At 38.3% G+C, this 18,009-nt stretch overlaps 1 protein-coding gene across 1 annotated transcript in view; it reads left to right on the forward strand.

The window, feature by feature from the left end:
• jag1b (jagged canonical Notch ligand 1b) overlaps nt 1-18,009 on the forward strand; it is a 50,911-nt gene that overhangs the window by 28,334 nt on the left and 4,568 nt on the right. Inside the window, exons 13-25 of the mRNA NM_131863.2 lie at nt 1,307-1,457; nt 2,148-2,312; nt 3,717-3,830; nt 3,922-4,035; nt 4,148-4,261; nt 6,370-6,486; nt 10,219-10,246; nt 11,567-11,652; nt 12,287-12,400; nt 13,988-14,097; nt 14,179-14,412; nt 15,123-15,254; nt 16,445-16,592. Of these exons, the coding sequence (NP_571938.2) occupies nt 1,307-1,457; nt 2,148-2,312; nt 3,717-3,830; nt 3,922-4,035; nt 4,148-4,261; nt 6,370-6,486; nt 10,219-10,246; nt 11,567-11,652; nt 12,287-12,400; nt 13,988-14,097; nt 14,179-14,412; nt 15,123-15,254; nt 16,445-16,592 (1,627 nt within the window). The remainder of the gene's footprint in view (nt 1-1,306; nt 1,458-2,147; nt 2,313-3,716; nt 3,831-3,921; nt 4,036-4,147; nt 4,262-6,369; nt 6,487-10,218; nt 10,247-11,566; nt 11,653-12,286; nt 12,401-13,987; nt 14,098-14,178; nt 14,413-15,122; nt 15,255-16,444; nt 16,593-18,009) is intronic.

An 18,009-nucleotide genomic window follows, 5' to 3' on the forward strand; every position in this document is an offset into this window, starting at 1 on the left:
GAAAGCCGTGTGTGTTATTCCGGTCACAAAATGCAGTAAAAACCCTACACGAGGTTAAAGTTTGGTTGTGGTGCACATGTTTACACTCGGTGCAATAGTTAACTTAGTTCGATACGAACAAACTCAATAAACAAAGAGCACTGGCCGCTCACTTACCAAATCTGTAGAGACAGGACAATCACCACCAACTAGAGCCGCATCTTTATGAAGAGAAGACTACAAGCGAATCCGGATCTCAGCGTTTGCAGATGAGAACAGCTCTCGGGTAAACAATAATCCTCCTTAGACACGCAAGTTATTGTTGTCGAGCGTCGCGTACACTGTTAATCCACACGTGACTCCAGATGAGCTCTCACAGAGAGAAAATGAAAACAAAACTTAACGGCAGCAAAGTATAAAAGCAACACTTCACGCTTGTTTTGCCAACACAACGTGGCGTCTCTGTCGTGTAAACACAGTAATGAATATTAATGAAGTTGCACAATAGAGCGCGCTAATTGGTTTGAACCAAGCCTTACTCATGCATTAATGCATCACACTGTAAGACGTAATAAGACTCACTCTGGCACAGACGCCCAGTCTGCACGCTGGAATACACGCTATTATGTCATGACCGTGACGCAGCTTCAAAAATTTGTTTCAAACCGGAAGTACGAATTTGCTTGAAATAACGCAAAAACAACCAATTTACACTTTTTAGTGAAATATAGGTGTCCTAATGGTGTTTTTAGCAGTCTGGGACACATATACGACTGTCAACAGCTCAAAAAATCTGTTTTGGTGTTTCGGGACCCTTTAAAAACAAAAGGTTTCAGTGCATGTTTTTAAAAGATACACTTAGCATCTCAGTAAACTTTTGAAATGGCTGACGTCTTGCATGTACATTATGTTCAATCGATAGCCAGATTTTGTTTTATCAAACCTGCATTGCCAACTACTGGCCTAGCAGACATAATAAAGCCTTTTTAGTTGTTTTCATGGAACGTGACGACGCATACTCCATCCTAGCTGAATAGGAGTATTAATTTCTAACCCCAAACCTTTAAACAGTATTGTATACCTTCAACCGCCCAGCTCTAGTTATACCCTAAAGATAGACGGGCTAGGTTTGAGACAGGCATGGTTTTGGCTCACTCTTTAAAATATTCTTCTATTTGTTTTCATTCTCTTGAGCGTTTAGTGCACTTTTTCCTGGCAAACGCCGTGTCGAGAGTTGCTCAGTGTTTTCTAAGAACCCAAAAATGCCTGGATATCATTTCCCCCCTCCTCATTGACTCTTTTCTCCTCTTGTAAATCTTTGGTGCAGTTGGATATCGATTACTGCAAGCCCAACCCATGTCAAAACGGCGCGCAGTGTTTCAACCTGGCCTCCGACTACTTCTGCAAATGTCCTGACGACTACGAGGGCAAAAACTGCTCTCATCTGAAGGACCACTGTCGAACCACATCATGCCAAGGTGAGAAATCTCCCTCTCTCCAGGACGGATCCCGATTCTCGATCTCTTTGTAAACCGCCCCTAAAGCCCACAGTAAGCTGATCTGCGAGCTGCATGCCATTGTTCAGCTGCTGAGTAAAACTAGATTACAGGCCCGTGGACTCTCCCACCACCTTCGGGGAGAAAGAAAAAGAGCTCATATTTTGTTACATGAGGCTTTTTCAGCCCGTTGTGAGCTATTTGACAGTAACCTCTCTGGACACGCAGCTCACATACACACACACACACACACACACAGTTTCTTAAACACTTTCTCCATTCCCAAATCCTCCTGAACATTTGCCAGTTTCTTAACAGCTCTGTGTGTGTTCTTCGTGGTAATGACTTGGTGGGATTCTCTGCCTTGGATGTTTTAAGAAGAGAACGTGTGTGTGTGAGTGTGTGTGTGCTTGAGGAGGGGCAAACCCCCCAGCTAGAGAAGCCCATCAAATTTCTTTTTAAGCAGAATCAGGGCTTATGTGCATTAAATTTGCTGTCCTGCACATTCTTTCTGCAAAAGCAGATGTTAAAAAAATGGATTTTCTTTGTAAAATGAACCCCAAAATATCTACAAATAATTTGCTATAAAGAAAAAGAGCGGGTGGTGTTGCAAGCTTTTTTCACTTGCTTTTAACAGCTGGATTTTTGGCTCTTTATCGTAAATCTTTACAGTGATTGACAGCTGCACAGTCGCAGTGGCGTCCAACAGTACACCGGAAGGAGTGCGATACATCTCTTCAAATGTCTGTGGGCCTCATGGACGCTGCAGGAGCCAAGCTGGAGGCCAGTTTACATGCGAGTGTCAAGAAGGATTCAGAGGAACCTACTGCCACGAGAGTACGTCTAAACATTTTCCTTTTAGGCTATAGGGATGCACTGATATTGGTAGAAAGTGATTGTTTTATCCGATAAATGCCTGATAATAAAATCATACAATATTATGTCCAAGTAAAACTAAATATTATATACATTTGTAGAAGGGATAGATCATTTGCTATAGATTCTTTATAATGAGACATTGTATTCTAAATGTAAACATAAGAAAAATGCACATAAAAAAACCAATACATATATCTAGCAATACCAGAATAGCAAGATCAATAATACACATACTGCCAATACACTTAATGAAGTTAATGTAATGTAATGCGTGTAAGGCCATACAACCAAAGCACTTTATAATCATGAAGGTGGGAGGGAGGGGTCTCTCCACACCATCACCAGTGTGCAGCATCCACTTGAATGATGCGATGGCAGCCATAGGACAACGGCGCCTGTGCGCTCACCACATGCTAGCTATTGGTGGAGTGGAGAGACGGTAAGAGCCAATTGGGTGGATGGGGATGATTGGAAGATCTTGATCGGTAAGGGTCGAAGAGGGACTTTTACCTGGACACCGGGGCTACTCTATACGAGAAGTGCTATAGGATTTGTAATGAACACAAGAGTCAGGACCTTAGTTTAACGTAGCATCTTAAAGACGACTCTCACTGACAATACAGTGTCCCCTTCACTATACTGGGGCATTAGGACTCACACAAATCACAGGTTAAGCGCTCCCTGCTGGCCTTACTAACTTCTAACAGCAACCTAGTTTTCCATTGTGGTCTCCCATCCAGGGATGCACCAGGCTCAGCCCTGCTTAGCTTCAGTAAGTAACCGGACTTGGGCTGGAAGGTGATATGACTATGGATATTAAATTAAGATTAAAAACATATAACTTCAGTCGCTGATAATATACTTTTTTTTGTAAGTATGTAATTATATTAACCAATAAATATTTTATTTAAAAAACCTACACAATATATAGACTGATACTAGTCGATTTCAATCAGTTATACATTTACTTTCATAAAAGTCTGAAAATATTATCCCACTGGAGTGCACAGACTTCTTTATATTATCTCGATAATTGCTTTAACAGATAACTGGTAAATACCTAATTGCCAAAAATCAGTAATACATCCTAATCCGTATGAAGTTATTTAATGTGCATCCTTGCTAGATTATTCCTGAAACTGCTGTGATTTATGTGGAGTTTTATTAAAGATTGTTATCAAAAATTGAGTTTTATATATTAAAATGCTTAATATGAAAATATTCATACACAATTACAGATCTAATATCACCAACACATTAAAAATCAATAATTTAGAATGAAAAGTATTCATTGTTATTGTACTGTTTGCATTATTGTCTAAGATGATCCTAAATTTTGTGCTGGTTATGGTACTTTTTCAGACATTAACGATTGTGAAAGTAACCCATGTCGCAATGGTGGGACCTGCATCGACAAAGTGAACGTTTATCAGTGCATTTGTGCTGACGGTTGGGAAGGAGTTCACTGCGAAATCAGTAAGTTCAAGTATAGATTTTTTGCAAAACGTTTTTCTCTTTTTTGTGCTTCATTGAGCTCATTTTCTTGATCTTTTCTCCTCGTTTTTAGACATAGATGACTGCAGCTTGAACCCTTGCCTGAACAAGGGAGCATGTCAAGACCTGGTGAACGATTTCTATTGCGAATGTAGAAATGGCTGGAAGGGAAAAACCTGCCACTCCCGTAAGAAAGACTATTTTTATGACCCACCCAGTTTGTTGAGATTTTTTTTGTTGTTTGTGTGAGCGTGTACATATGAAGTTATAAAATACTGTGGGATCAACTGTAATTTTAGGTGATAGCCAGTGTGACGAAGCTACATGCAACAATGGAGGTACATGCCATGATGAAGGGGACACCTTCAAATGCAGATGCTCACCTGGCTGGGAGGGAGCCACATGTAACATAGGTCAGTCTGGGTGATTTCTTCTCACTTAGCACGTGATACAGCGTTTGTGCGTCAAGCTCTTACAAAAACAGCATTCCCACAAACCCTTCCGGCAATCTTCTTCCTGCAAAGTCATACGTATGCATGAAAATGCATTTAACACACCGTTTTAAAGAAGCCGCCAAAATACAAGCTGCAAATTATTTTGGAATGCAAGTTAACTCGTATCAAAGACATTTTCAAACTTTACAATGCTCAACATACAAACAACAAACCTCACATTTGATTATTTTGTGAAGTAGCTCTCTCTTAATGTGAATACTGCAGTTTAGATTTTACAGAAAAGCAGTTTACAAAGAAAAATTGTGGTATTATTATGATTTAAATATAAATAAAATAATAAAATATAGCAAGTATGATATTAGACAATATTTTTTTCTTGTACTGTAGCCAAATATTATTTTATAATATCATATAATAGCTATATGTAGTATTGTGAGTAGTGCGTATAAATATTGTTGTATATATATATATATATATATATATATATATATATATATATATATATATATATATATATATATATATATATATATAAAAGTTGCATGTGTTTTGTAGGGCTGAAAAAACTACTTTTGAAAAAATCATCATAATCATCTGTGTATAAACTGCATAAATGTGATTTTGTAACATGCTGATGTGATTCTCATGTGTTTTACATACAGTTGAAGTCAGAATTAGCTCACCACCTTTGAATATTTTCTCTTTTCTAAATATTTCCTAAATGATGTTTAATAGAGCAAGGAAATGTTTACAGTATGTTTGAAAATATTTTTTCTTTTGGTGAAAGTTTTATTTGTTTTATTTTTGCTAGAATAAAATCAGTTTTTAATTTTTTTAAACAATTTTAAGGTCAAAATTATTAGCCCCTTAAAGCTATATATTTTTAATAGTCTACAGAACAAACCATTGTTATACAAAAATTGCCTAATTACCATAACATGCCCTGTTAACCTTATTAATCTAGTTAAGCCTTTAAATGTCACTTTAAGCTGTATAAAAGTGTCTTAAAAATATATATAGTCAAATATTATTTATTATCATCATGGCAAAGGTATAATAAATCAGTTATTAGAAATGAATTATTAAAACTATTGTTTAAAAAATGTTATGAAAAAAAATCTTCTCTTCGTTAAACAGAAATTGGGGAAAAAAATAAACAGGGGCGCTAATAATTCAGTGAGTTAATAATTCTGACTTAAACTGTATACAGACTATGGTTCAACCAAAATAACAAAGGCTGTTTTTGATTCTGAATTTGCTAAATATCACTACCAATTTTGGTCTGACATGCATAATGCAGCATTATTAGTCATATTTGTGAATTCGTTGGTCAATTTAACTATAGCACTATTATCTTTATGAAGCACTTATAAAAAACGTCACGTCAGGATTTTGCCAAGCACGAGGTGATCCTGGATTCACATCTATGTTGATCCTGGAACATCATTTTTGTTGGAAAATGTAATCCAAAGCTATTCCCTACCCCTAATCCCAACTACAACTGTAAATTATACCCAAAAACAGAGGAGAATAGTTGGATAACAATCATGTAGAAGTTGTTAAACCTAACCGTAATCCTAAATTTTACATAAACGGTAAACATATCTCTTAACTCTGGTTGGCTGATTGCAATGTTGTTCCAGGATCAACATAAATGGTATTCCAGAAAAATGTGAAATCAGGTTGGTGCAACACTTTAAAAGTACATAGTTCTCATATGAAAGTACCCATTGCTCTGCAATATTTCTAACTCAGTCATTCTAGCTTTCAAACCAAACCCATCACTCTCTTTCACTGTTTTGGCCCTAATTTCCTTCAAACAGCACAATCTGTCAAAGGACCTATTCACATCTTGGAATGGGTATTCTTTTGTGTGCGATGCAGAAAATATCATATCTGCCTGCTCCAGTTCTTTGATGGGAAAAGTTGAGTTGGAACGGGCTTTGGGAAATGTTATACTTGGTATCACTTCAAGATGTTTTAAGTGTGGCAGTCTTGTTGTGGTCGCTGTCTTGTTGATCTGTTCAGTTCAAAGGGTTCTGACCTCTTTTGTGGTTACTCTTCAGCCAAGAACAGCAGCTGTTTGCCCAACCCGTGTGAGAACGGAGGCACCTGTGTGGTCAACGGCGACTCCTTCAACTGCGTCTGCAAGGAAGGCTGGGAAGGATCCACCTGCACTGAGAGTGAGTACATAAGTGGATTTTTATAAGAGATGCACAATATTGGATTTTTGCTGATTTCCAATAAGCCAAAATATAGATTTAAAGAAACTAGAGTCTCCGTTCTGACAATAAATCAGGTCAGACTCATGCGTTTATGACAATTTCATGTTATTTGAATGTGCATTTGACATGTTTTGCTAGCCTAATGCTTACATCACCTTTTTACCGTTCAAGCATTAGGATCTAAAGAGGTGGCTGCGCACGCTAGACTATTGACACTTATTAAATAACTTAATGATGGATATTGTACACCGTTTTTTATAATTTTAAGTCAGCAGTCTGAAACAGTGAATCTAAATCACCATGCAGGCAGTATTCACCAAGAATGAGCAGACTGCTGACCTTATGGTATCGCTAGCATTTATATCAGGTAATTCAGTTACTACACACTTATTATTAATAGATCATCTTATTGGCAAGGCATATCAACATAATTATCTTATCGGATCCATACGGATATATACATTTCAATATATACATATCCTGAGTCCTGACAGACAAGTAAGTTGCTGCAGTCTCATGATGAACACATCACATCGGCAAGACAAAGCAGATACCGATATTTACATTTCATGAGATTATCGGTTGATATATCAAACGTTACTATCATATTGTGCATCCCTAGATTACCATGCATGCACTCTTGGCAGACAAGTAAGTTTCTGCAGGCTCATAATCAACACATCTTATTGGCAAGGCCAATACCAATACTGATATTTAGATTTCAAACGATTATCGGTTGATTTAATTTATAAATCAATCGTTACAATAATATTGTGCACCCATAGGTGACATGCTAGCATTATTGGCAGACAAGTAAGTTGCTGCAAGCTCATAATCAACGCATCTTATTGGCAAGGCACGGCTGATACCAATAACAATATTTAGATCAAGCAATTATCGGCCGATATAGCAAATGTTACAATAGCATTGTGCATCCCTAGACTACCATGCTTGCACTTTTGGCTGGCAAGTAAGTTTTTGCAGGCTCATAATCAGCCTATCTTATCAGCCAGACCAATACTGATGTAAGATTTTAAGTGATTATTGGACAATGTCAAACATTAAAATAATATTATGCATCCTTACTAGAGATGCGCGGATGGGCTATTATTTCATCCGCAACCGCATGACGAAATTCATCATCCGTCCGCCATCCATCCGCACTAACATTTTTGACCAATTTTTAAAACCGCACCCGCCCGCCATCTGCTGATTGGGCTCTTTATTTGAATGGCTTATTCCTTTTTTATTAAATGAATGTTTCTTTATTAATCATTATATAATAGAGAATGACTTTAATGTAGACATGCAGTTAATCCAAACGTGCAAGTCATTAATTGACGATGCTTTGAAGTTACGCTAAAGATACGAGGACGTGTCTTTTCACTTGATTCGATTCCTCGGTCCTTCAGTCTTTTCCTTGCGTCCTTCCCTCGTAAAGTTATCCCGGTGGCGTGGAAACACGAGGAAAAAAAGCAAGGAAAGGTAACGAGGATGCACAAATAAGAAATGAGAAGCACCCCTATAAAGCTCTCAGAATATCAGCAGTGAACTCTGTCTCCAATCGGCGCACAGGGACAAAAATAAATAAATAGCCTAAATTAAACGCACTGTACTGTACAACTTTTTTTTTATTGTAGCCTAATAGAAAACGCATTGACACATCATTTCAACATGCTGCTATTTAGCCTACTAATAAATGCCTATTTCACTTTATTTTTTAGTAAATAGATAGAATAATAAGTCATTTACATTATAGCCTAATAATGTTTACATTTGTAGTTGTCCATAGCAACCCCAAAAACGTACCTGCTTGTAGTTTTTCGACTATTTTTTATTTTTGGCTGTGGATGTTATTGAGCTTGTAGAAATCGGAAACAACACAGTTCTGCGACACAGATAAACCTTTATTGATATCTCTATCAGACAATACCTATTTTATATGCCAAAAGAAACAACAGGCAGTAAAAAAAAATATTAACATAAATATCTTAATGTAGGCATAGGCTATAGTCGCATGCTTTGGCAAACAGTTGAAAATGTTTTAATAAAAACGTCATATCGTGCCTAAGCCTTGTAGGCTCAGTCACCCCCACAATTAGAAATTAAATTAGAAAAATAGATATGCCATCCCTCTTTGAGCGAACATAAAGTCTGACCAGGCTAAAGTGCATGTATGACAAGTGCCCCAATAACCCATAGACTTAGGATTATCCCCATTCCCCTCAAACTTGAAGCATAACGAAATACTACGCCATTAAAGTTGCGACAAAGAAATTCTGGCAAAATAACCTTAGCCTCGGAACGTAAAAGCGCGGCCAACATGTCTAGAATAGAATAGGCTAAACCAATATGAACGTAAAATTATCAGCTGACCGAACTCAAAAGTTTATATTGAACATATGTGTAGCCTAAATAACATAGGCTAATTGGTTTAATATGCCTGACCTTAGGTCTAGTTCGATTTTTTTCTTGGCACAATGCAGGAATAAAATAGCATCTGTGTCAGGATTCAGACGGGAGCGCCTGCATAGCCACTATAATGCGCCCTGCTGCACTGAAGGAGCGCTCGCTCGCAGCACTTGTTGCTGAAATGCATAGAATTCTCTTGGAAAGGTGCTGTAGTCGTGGGAATGTCTGCCTTATTTCTCCCAAAAGGAAAGTAGATTTTGCTCTGAATATCCGTCTATACGGAAGTTTGTAGAGGAATACTTCTGTACACTTCATCCAGAATTAGTGTATCCAATTCCTCCTCCCATTCTGTGAAGTCAGTCCTAGGCTTTTTCGTTGGTGCGCCAGCTATGTATATAAAAACAGTACAACCGCCCGCCACCCGCCCGAATTTAATTAAAATATAATTTTTTCGTAACGTCATCCGCCCGATCCGCGGTTTATCCGCGGAGTCCGCGGCTATAACCGCCAACCGCGCATCTCTAATCCTTACACTACCATGATAGAACTGTGGGCAGACGATTCAGTTGCTGCAGGCTCATAAACATCACATGTCATCGGGAAGGCAAGACTGATACTGATATTTAGTTTTCAAGCAATTATCGGCCGATATATCAAATGTTACAATAATATTGTGCATCCCTAAACTATTATGCTAGAACTCCTGGCACACGATCAACACCTCAGCATCAGCAAGACCAGTTTGATACTGATACCGATATTTACATTTCAAGCAATTATTGACTGATTTATTAAATGATCCAATAAAAACATGCATCACTAACTTACAGTGACATCAACACTGAAATAGTCTGAGAATAAAGCAAGGATCCATTTTCCTGGCTTTTGTCTTGCTCGTTCTTTTCCATTCTTTCTCTAAACCCACCTCGCCCTGGCTGGACATTGTTGACTGCTGCCAGCTATGAAGGAAAAAATGTAAATGAGGGAAAGTGGAGACAGATGTCCCCCCCTCTTCCACAAGCCCACTACCTCTCTTCTCTTTTTTGTTTCCCCCTTGATGTGCCTTTCACATGTATTGTTTTGCACCAAAGAAGAAACCTGGAGTCCAAAGAAAAGCTGGAGACGGCGAGTCAGTTAGTGCCCGTGCCAAGCCGAGCACGCAGACGCACAATCGCACACCGACACAAGCTCTGACATGTTCACTGTTGTGTTCGTTCTTATGCTCACATGGGTGTGAAGTGAAACAAACCTCACTCTTATTCTCTCTCTCTCTTTTAGATACCAACGACTGCAACCCACACCCTTGGTAAGTCCTGGCAAAACATTTACGCACACAGATCTTGCTGTTGTAAACAGGCCTGTACAGCTGTGCCGCACTTTCTCACACTCTCTCTCAGTCCTGGGAAACAGACACTCCCATTGCTTCTGTCATTCCAAGGGTGCGTTAAGCTCGCTGCCTATTGTGCTTCTGACATCAGGTTCATCTGCTCCAGAAGTTGTCTGAGCAAGATATTCTGAGTGTACAATAACATATTGAGAGACAACAGTTTAAGCATGGGTTCATTTGGAATCAAAGGCCAAAATGTGCTAAACACTGGCCAATATCATGTGAATTGACTAGATTTACCCGTTCACATAGCTGTTCAAAAACCTGCAAGCTGCAACAGATGTTTTGTTACCAGACAGGTTTTCTTTGAAGCTTTCCATAAGTTTTTAATAAAATAATGTATTTTGGAGAACATTTACAATTACAATTACTGCTTCTTTTATTGTAATATATGTTGGTGGTTGTGGGGTTTTTTAGCTACAAAAAAAAACTGTATTATACATGCCAGGCCTGTAGGTGGCAATGTCAATTTGTACATAGAAAAACGCACCTGTGCACATACAGTCCTGTAAATCGGCAATGTTATACAGTGGTCTCTCGTTATTTGTGGGAGTTACATTCTAGCGTTATGTTTTTATGGCTGTAAAACCCATCACTACACACTTTATACACTTTTCCCAGACAGGCATTAACATTTTCACACTTTTCTCTCATGTTTAAACACTCTTAAAGTTCTAACCTTTGTAGAAAATTAAGTTCACTATTATAGAATGAAACCATTTGATCTTCGTTTATTTATTATGTAATGGGGGTAAATAATTTTTACATATTAACAAAAATTAATTTTACAAAATTTTCCATTTTAAATTTATATATTGTATATAAACACTTTTAAATTATTTTATTTAAACTTTGATTTATGTTGTATTATTTTTATTGTTTTATATACAACTATATTTTTCCTTATATTATTGTATTATATATTGTAATTTTATTGTATTGTTGTTTATTGTAGTTGACGTTTAATGATTTTTAGATTTTTTAAATTAATATAATTCATTTATTTAAAAATAAAAATTATAATAATTGTATAATAAAAATTATAGTAAATATTGACGTTTTACCACTTTAGTTGACGGAACTCAAACCTTGCTCACTATGAGTTTTTATACAGTATACAGTACCTCAATATGACATTTAAGGTTCTTTGGTGCTTTGTGACTGTTTCTTTTGTAAAGCTGCAATGATGGCTGAATTGAACTGCATCTGCATTGACCCTCCATTTTTCTCTCTCAACAGTTACAACAGTGGGACATGTGTGGATGGTGAAAACTGGTACCGTTGCGAGTGCGCTCCAGGATTTGCCGGACCAGACTGTCGCATAAGTGAGTATTTGATTCGCCTGATTCTCTTGCCTGTCAGCACTGTTAATGTGCAACACATTTCTTCAAAAACAAACAGAGCTGGAGCAAAACGCACGGTCTAGCCACCCAATTAGCCAACCCTCTGGGCACAATGCCAACAACACAGCAAGCAGTGTCCTCACATTCTGCAGCGCTGATGTTCACAGCCCCTCGGGACAAACTGACCCACAGTGACCGAAAGCCAATCAGCCTGGTTATCCAGCACTGATTAAAGAGCTCATTTTTCTCTTTTAAAAGCTTTCATCTGGCTGCGCGAGCCATACCTCAGGCTTTACTGTTTGATGCATCAAAACCTGTAAATGAGCTCATGGCATTACTGTCAGCTGAGCTCAACATGATATAGTCCATCAGCAAAGAGCGATTGAACTTCAGTCAGGATGATCTCTTTTGGAGCTTTGCCAACATTGCATGACATGGAAAAACAATGTACTTAGCATCTTAATTAAAAAGACATTCTTGACGAACAAGTCTTTAATATCTCAAGCAGTTTTGTTTATTAGGTAAATCAATAAATATATATAATGGGAAACAAGACTATATCCGTTGCTTGTGTGTTCCTTGCATGCTTCCTAAAAGATTTTCTTCATTCCTTCAGATATAAATGAGTGTCAGTCTTCTCCCTGCGCATTTGGCTCTACCTGTGTTGATGAAATCAATGGTTACCGATGTCTTTGTCCACCTGGAAGAATAGGACCGGATTGTCAGGAAGGTGAGGCTCTCTTTTTGTAAACAGGCCACGCTCAGCATAACCCCACAAACCTCATCTACAACCCCAGGAGACCACAATGTATTGTTAAAAAGAACAAGACTTGGGTTACTTTTTTTACAATGGATCCATGGAAGCTACTAAAATAAAGCTGTATTATGCATGCCAGGCCTGTAGGTGGCAATGTCACTTTGTAAATAGCCCGTGCAGATGCAATCCTGTAAATCGCCAATATTACACAGTGGTCCCTCGATATTCGGGTTGATAAAATAACTCACAATAGGTTAAATCCGTGTAGTAGTCAGCTTTATTTTTTACAATTATAGATGTTTTAAGGCTGTAAAACCCCTCACTACACACTTTATACACTTTTCTCAGACAGAGATTATATATTTACACTTTACTCTCTTGTTTAAACACTCTCAAAGTTCTTTGTAGAAAAATAAGTCCAGTATTATAGAGTAAAACCATTTGATCTTCGTTTATTTATTTCGTAATAGTGCCCTAAAACTGCATAACTTCTACCTTCCTTTAGCATGTCCAGAACAGTAAAACTTTTTTGCGACGGTTAGCATCTTCCTTTGCCTTTAAGGTGCTACCGCAGGTGACTTTGACGGTGCAGAACATTTCGTCAATCTTCCAAACATACAGTACAGCACTTCAGAGTCACACTGCTAGCGATCGAAGATAAACACATTCTGAACTGTACAGGAGACAGGGCACAAAGGAGATTTATTGACAGTGGTCTACAGCCAGTCAGGACATAGAACCAGGTTGTCCGCTGGGTCTTAAAAAGTATTAAAAGCTGAAAAATCAAATTTGAGAAAATGAAGGCCCTTAAAAGGTATTAAAAAGTCTTAATCGCGTTTTTACTAGGTCTTCACTTTTGTTCAAGCGTTGTCCAAAGCATATAAAAAAGCATAAATATGTTTATTTTCCTCTTAATATTAATAACGGCGTGCTCGATTCGCACAATTGGATCAGGCCGGGGCAAGTCCGGCCAAGCTGATGTCACGTAATTTGCAACAAACACGAGAAGGCGAAGTGACGCTCTCCACATGTAGCAAAACCATAGAGAGAAACAGATGGCAAAAATGGGAAAATGTAAGTTTGCGTATTCCTGGTTGGAGGAAGACGAGTTTAAACAGTGGCTGAAGCCTTTTGCTGAAAACAACCGAGTAACTTATTCTTTCGAGCATCGTTTCTTCTGAGCTTATCTGAGTTCTGTTGCATGGTTGTGCTCCATTGATGTATTAAACTACAACTGTTTATTAAGGTAAAGGTTTAATACTGATTGAAACTTGAAATGGTCTTAAAATATTCTTAGAAGGTCTTTAAAGATCTTCTTTTTAAGTCTTAAAAAAGGTATTGAAATCACCTTTAGGATTCCTGCATATTCTCTGAGAACACAATGCATTAATCAGGACGCAGAACACAAACAATTGTTATAGCAAGGGACCACTGTATTTTATACGTACACATGCTTACAAACTGAAAATGTGCATGTTGTCTGAAAACAAATAGCTTGCTATTGCTAAACCAGACCAAACCCTTCCTTGCCACATCACGATCTTCTTTTTTGTCATTCAGTTGTAGGGAGACCCTGCATTGCTAATGGACAAGTAACTGCCGATGGTGCCAAATGGGAAGAAGACTGCAACATTTGTCAGTGCCAAAATGGAAGGATTCATTGCACAATGGTACATAGCTGACACTTCATCATATTCCTGAGGCATTTAGTAACATTTCTCTTAATTAAAACTACTTTTTTTTCGGTTTAGATGTGGTGTGGACCAAAGTCATGTCGCACAGGAAAGGCCAGAGGTGGATGTCCTGCAAGCCAATCTTGTGTTCCCATCAAGGAAGAGCAGTGCTTTGTCAAGCCCTGTCCCAGTCTAGGAGAGTGTTGGCCCTCTGCACCCCCTCCACCCTCTAAATGCCACGCCAGCTTCTCTTACCAGGACGACAGCTGTGCCAACATCACGTTCACCTTTAACAAGGAGAACATGCCTCAAGTGAGTCATACTTTCAGAGTCCAGCATTTGAATTATGAGCTTTTGAGCTGTTTCCCCCCTTCTCCATATGCCTCCTCCACCCTTCTCTAATTCGTTGGAGAACCGAGAGCGTGGTGGGGCGTGAAAGATCAGGTTCTCTTCGTCTAGGAGACAACGTTCCTCATGGGTGAAGTTTTCCAGGCTAGTTGGATATCTCGCAAGCTTTGTTGTCATATCCAAACACTTTTTCTTTGGGTGAAAAAAAAGCACAAGAAATACATCTTGTACAATAAGCCCTGGCTCTGTATCCCTTTCCGAACCAAGGCATTCCTGAGCTAATATCCCGTAACGGTTTAATACTTAGGCAGTCATTGTATGAGAGCAGAGAAACACCGCTGGCGACTGCCCACCAGCCAGCCCGAACTGCTGAACAAGAGACAAGCCAGTGCAACAAAAGTCTGCGACAGCCATTAAAAATATATGCGTAACTTCTTCTCATAAGGTGGGGGTGTGTCTTGGATTGATATTTGACAGGGGAAGCCATCGTTTTCTCTTTTAGTTTCTCCCTACTGACTAAATATTTTTTTCTTCCTGCCCACACATTGCTATGTAAGACAAACCTAAAAACCGAGGAGCCATTTGGGGGATTTAGATGAATATTGCACTAATATGTTAAGTTGGAATGGGTTTAAATATGAACAAACTTATAAAAGATCTTTGTGTTCTGACAGGGCTTGAGTGTGGAACATGTATGTAATGAACTGAGGCACTGGTACCTGCTGAAGAACCTCTCGACAGAATACGCGGTGTCCATCAGCTGTGAGCCATCTTCTTCAGCCAGCAATGAGATCCACATCAGCATTGTAAGTATGGCTTTTCTGCAAGTTTATATGTGTCTAACATTGCATTTAAAAGCTGATTTATACTTCTGCATCAAGCAAATGCGTATGGTCCGGCGCAGTCTTCATGCGGTCACATAGCCCTCACCATGGTCGACGCAGACCTCTTGAAAAATATAACTACATATGGCAACGATGCGTAGCGCAAGCTCTGTGATTGGTCGGCTTAATGGCTGTGACGTTTGTGGGCGGTGCTGAGAGCCGTGAGCCCGATGGAGCCAGTGTTTACAAGTTTCGAGTTTCGTGAAGGAGCTCCAGATGGAAACTATTGTTTTGTGCTCACTTTATGATTAAAGTTGTTGCACATCCGCGTCTTCCCGCCTCTAAATAAGCGAGTTTTAGCTACTTGTACTAAGGTAGCTATCAAAAAAAGCAAAACACCTATGAAGAAACTCAACACAAAAAAACACAAAAACCTACTGCCAGCTAGCGTTTCGGAAGGGTTATTGCAGAGCAACACAAACATGCAGAAGTATAAATGCATGGCTACGTGCAGGGTAGGTGCCGTGAGTCACAGCGATCACTCGACGCAAAAGTATAAACCAGCCTTAATGACACTACTGGTGTGCTAGCTTTATTTCCAAAACACCAGAATGAATGGAAGGAAGTTTCTCTGGAGGACTGGATCAGTTGGTTTAGGTGTTTTAGGCCTTTTAGGTTGCAGCTATTCTCATGTAGGTAGACACTCAGTTTTTGACAGGATTGGTCATTTTATGATATTGTTTCAAGGCTGCATGACTCCCTTTTCTTTTTGGAACACCATAGAAAGTGTTTTTTAGTCCATCCATTGAGTCAGAAGAGTCCAGAGATGTTCTGCCTGAATAGATTGTGTCCAAAAATTGACAGTCAATGGGGTCGCCAATTTCCTTCTGTCCAAACACTGACAGTTAGTGTTTGTTTTGGACCCCACTGACTCAACTTTAAGGACAAAACCAGTCCAAAAATGATTGAAACTATCTTAAGAAACGCAGAATTTGTCAAAGAAAAAATAATAATTGCAATACTTTTAAAAATCTTATTGACAGTCAATGTGGTCCCTAATTGTTTGCACAAAGACCATTTTATGGATTAAAACAGTTGAAACTTCCAATTATCTTTAGAAAAAGGAAAAAAGAGCATACAGTGTGATATTTATGTGTTTATTTTTTGTACAGTCCACAGAGGAGCCCAGGACAGACAGGAGTCCTATTAAAGACATAACGGTTCAAATCATTGACTTGGTGAGCAAGCATAATGGAAACAGCACCATCATTAAAGCCATCACCGGCGTACGGGTTCATCAGATACCAAGCCCCAAAACTGGTAGGTAGCACACATTTGGGTCCATCTTTGCAAAATGCAGCCAAAAATCAATGCATTAAGGTTTCCAGAGTCTGGGCCAGTTGTGTTGAACTGTATGTCCTTGGTCTGTCTTGCTTGAGCGATGTTTAACTGTCAAAAGAAGCTTTAAGTCATTGAAGCTCTGGAATGTTATATCAGCTCTGCCAGTTGGATGGAACTTCAGTTAGACATCAGGGCCCTCTTTATGAATGCCGTTCATCAAAAATGGCGTCCAATGTTTCTGCCAAGCTGCTTAGTTTCTTCCTAACGTAAGAAACCTTTATAAGATGTGTGCCAGCCTCTGTAGATTGGGCCAGGGGAGTAGGTATAAACAGGGTATATGTCTTGTCCAAAATAGGAAATTGTTCTGTTAAATTGATGTTAGGATTATTTTTTCCAACTTTGCTTCTGTTCAAACTCCAGGGTTTTCTGTTTCCAATGCGCTTACAGACAGCAGTAAATAGGAATAAAACAAGCTTTGGGTCTTTTTAAGAGATTTTAAAAGATTCCCTTGCTGTCTAAATGCAGGCCAATAGCATGATTCATTGATCAAACTGAATGCATAAAAACAGCATTCATCCATATAAGTTATATATTAGCTTTCAAACACTGATTTAAAATTAGTTTAGATTTTGTTTTTATACAATAAAAATGACAGAAAAAAAACTTGTGTGGTTTTACATCACTTATTTGTTCCTTTAATTCAAAGTGACTAGCACTGCATTCAAATTATTTACATTTCTATCAGCCTATGTGATCTCTCTAGCATGTTCTCCAGGAATATATTTAATGATTTAAAAAAATTATATAAAAAAAAACTAGCCAACAACCAAAGTTGCTATATAAATAATAAAAGTTATGCTAAAGATATAACAGACTGTCTTGATTGCCAAGGTCTGCAAATTATCACAGAATTTGTACATTTCCTGAGGTGCAAGCAAAAAATTATAATTATAACTGATATTTAAGTATGTAATGCTCAATGGTTACACCACAAGACATTTTTGTGAGTGGATAGGTCAAACTTTTCTTGAAAATGACAAACAATTTTCCAAACCAGAAACAACCAACATCCAACATTAAAAATGGACAATAATGTGGTTAAATTATCCCCATTCAAAAAGATCTACAAAAACAGCTAGAATTGCTGAATATGCATGCCAGGCCAGTAGTTGGCCATATCTCTCTGTAAAAAAACACTATAGGTGCTTTTCCACTGCATGGTACAGCGGGATTTAGTTCAGTACAGCTCACTTTCAGGTGCTTTTCCACTGCATTCTGTACCTAGTAGCTGATTTAATTGTTTATTTTTTGTAGTTTTTAGCAAGCCAAAATGTGACCTACACACAAGACTGGTCATTGATTGGTTCAAAAGAGACATCACAACCTGCTTCATTAG

Source organism: Danio rerio, chromosome 13 (assembly GCF_049306965.1).
Source record: "Danio rerio strain Tuebingen ecotype United States chromosome 13, GRCz12tu, whole genome shotgun sequence".
Classification (NCBI taxonomy): Eukaryota; Metazoa; Chordata; class Actinopteri; order Cypriniformes; family Danionidae; genus Danio; species Danio rerio.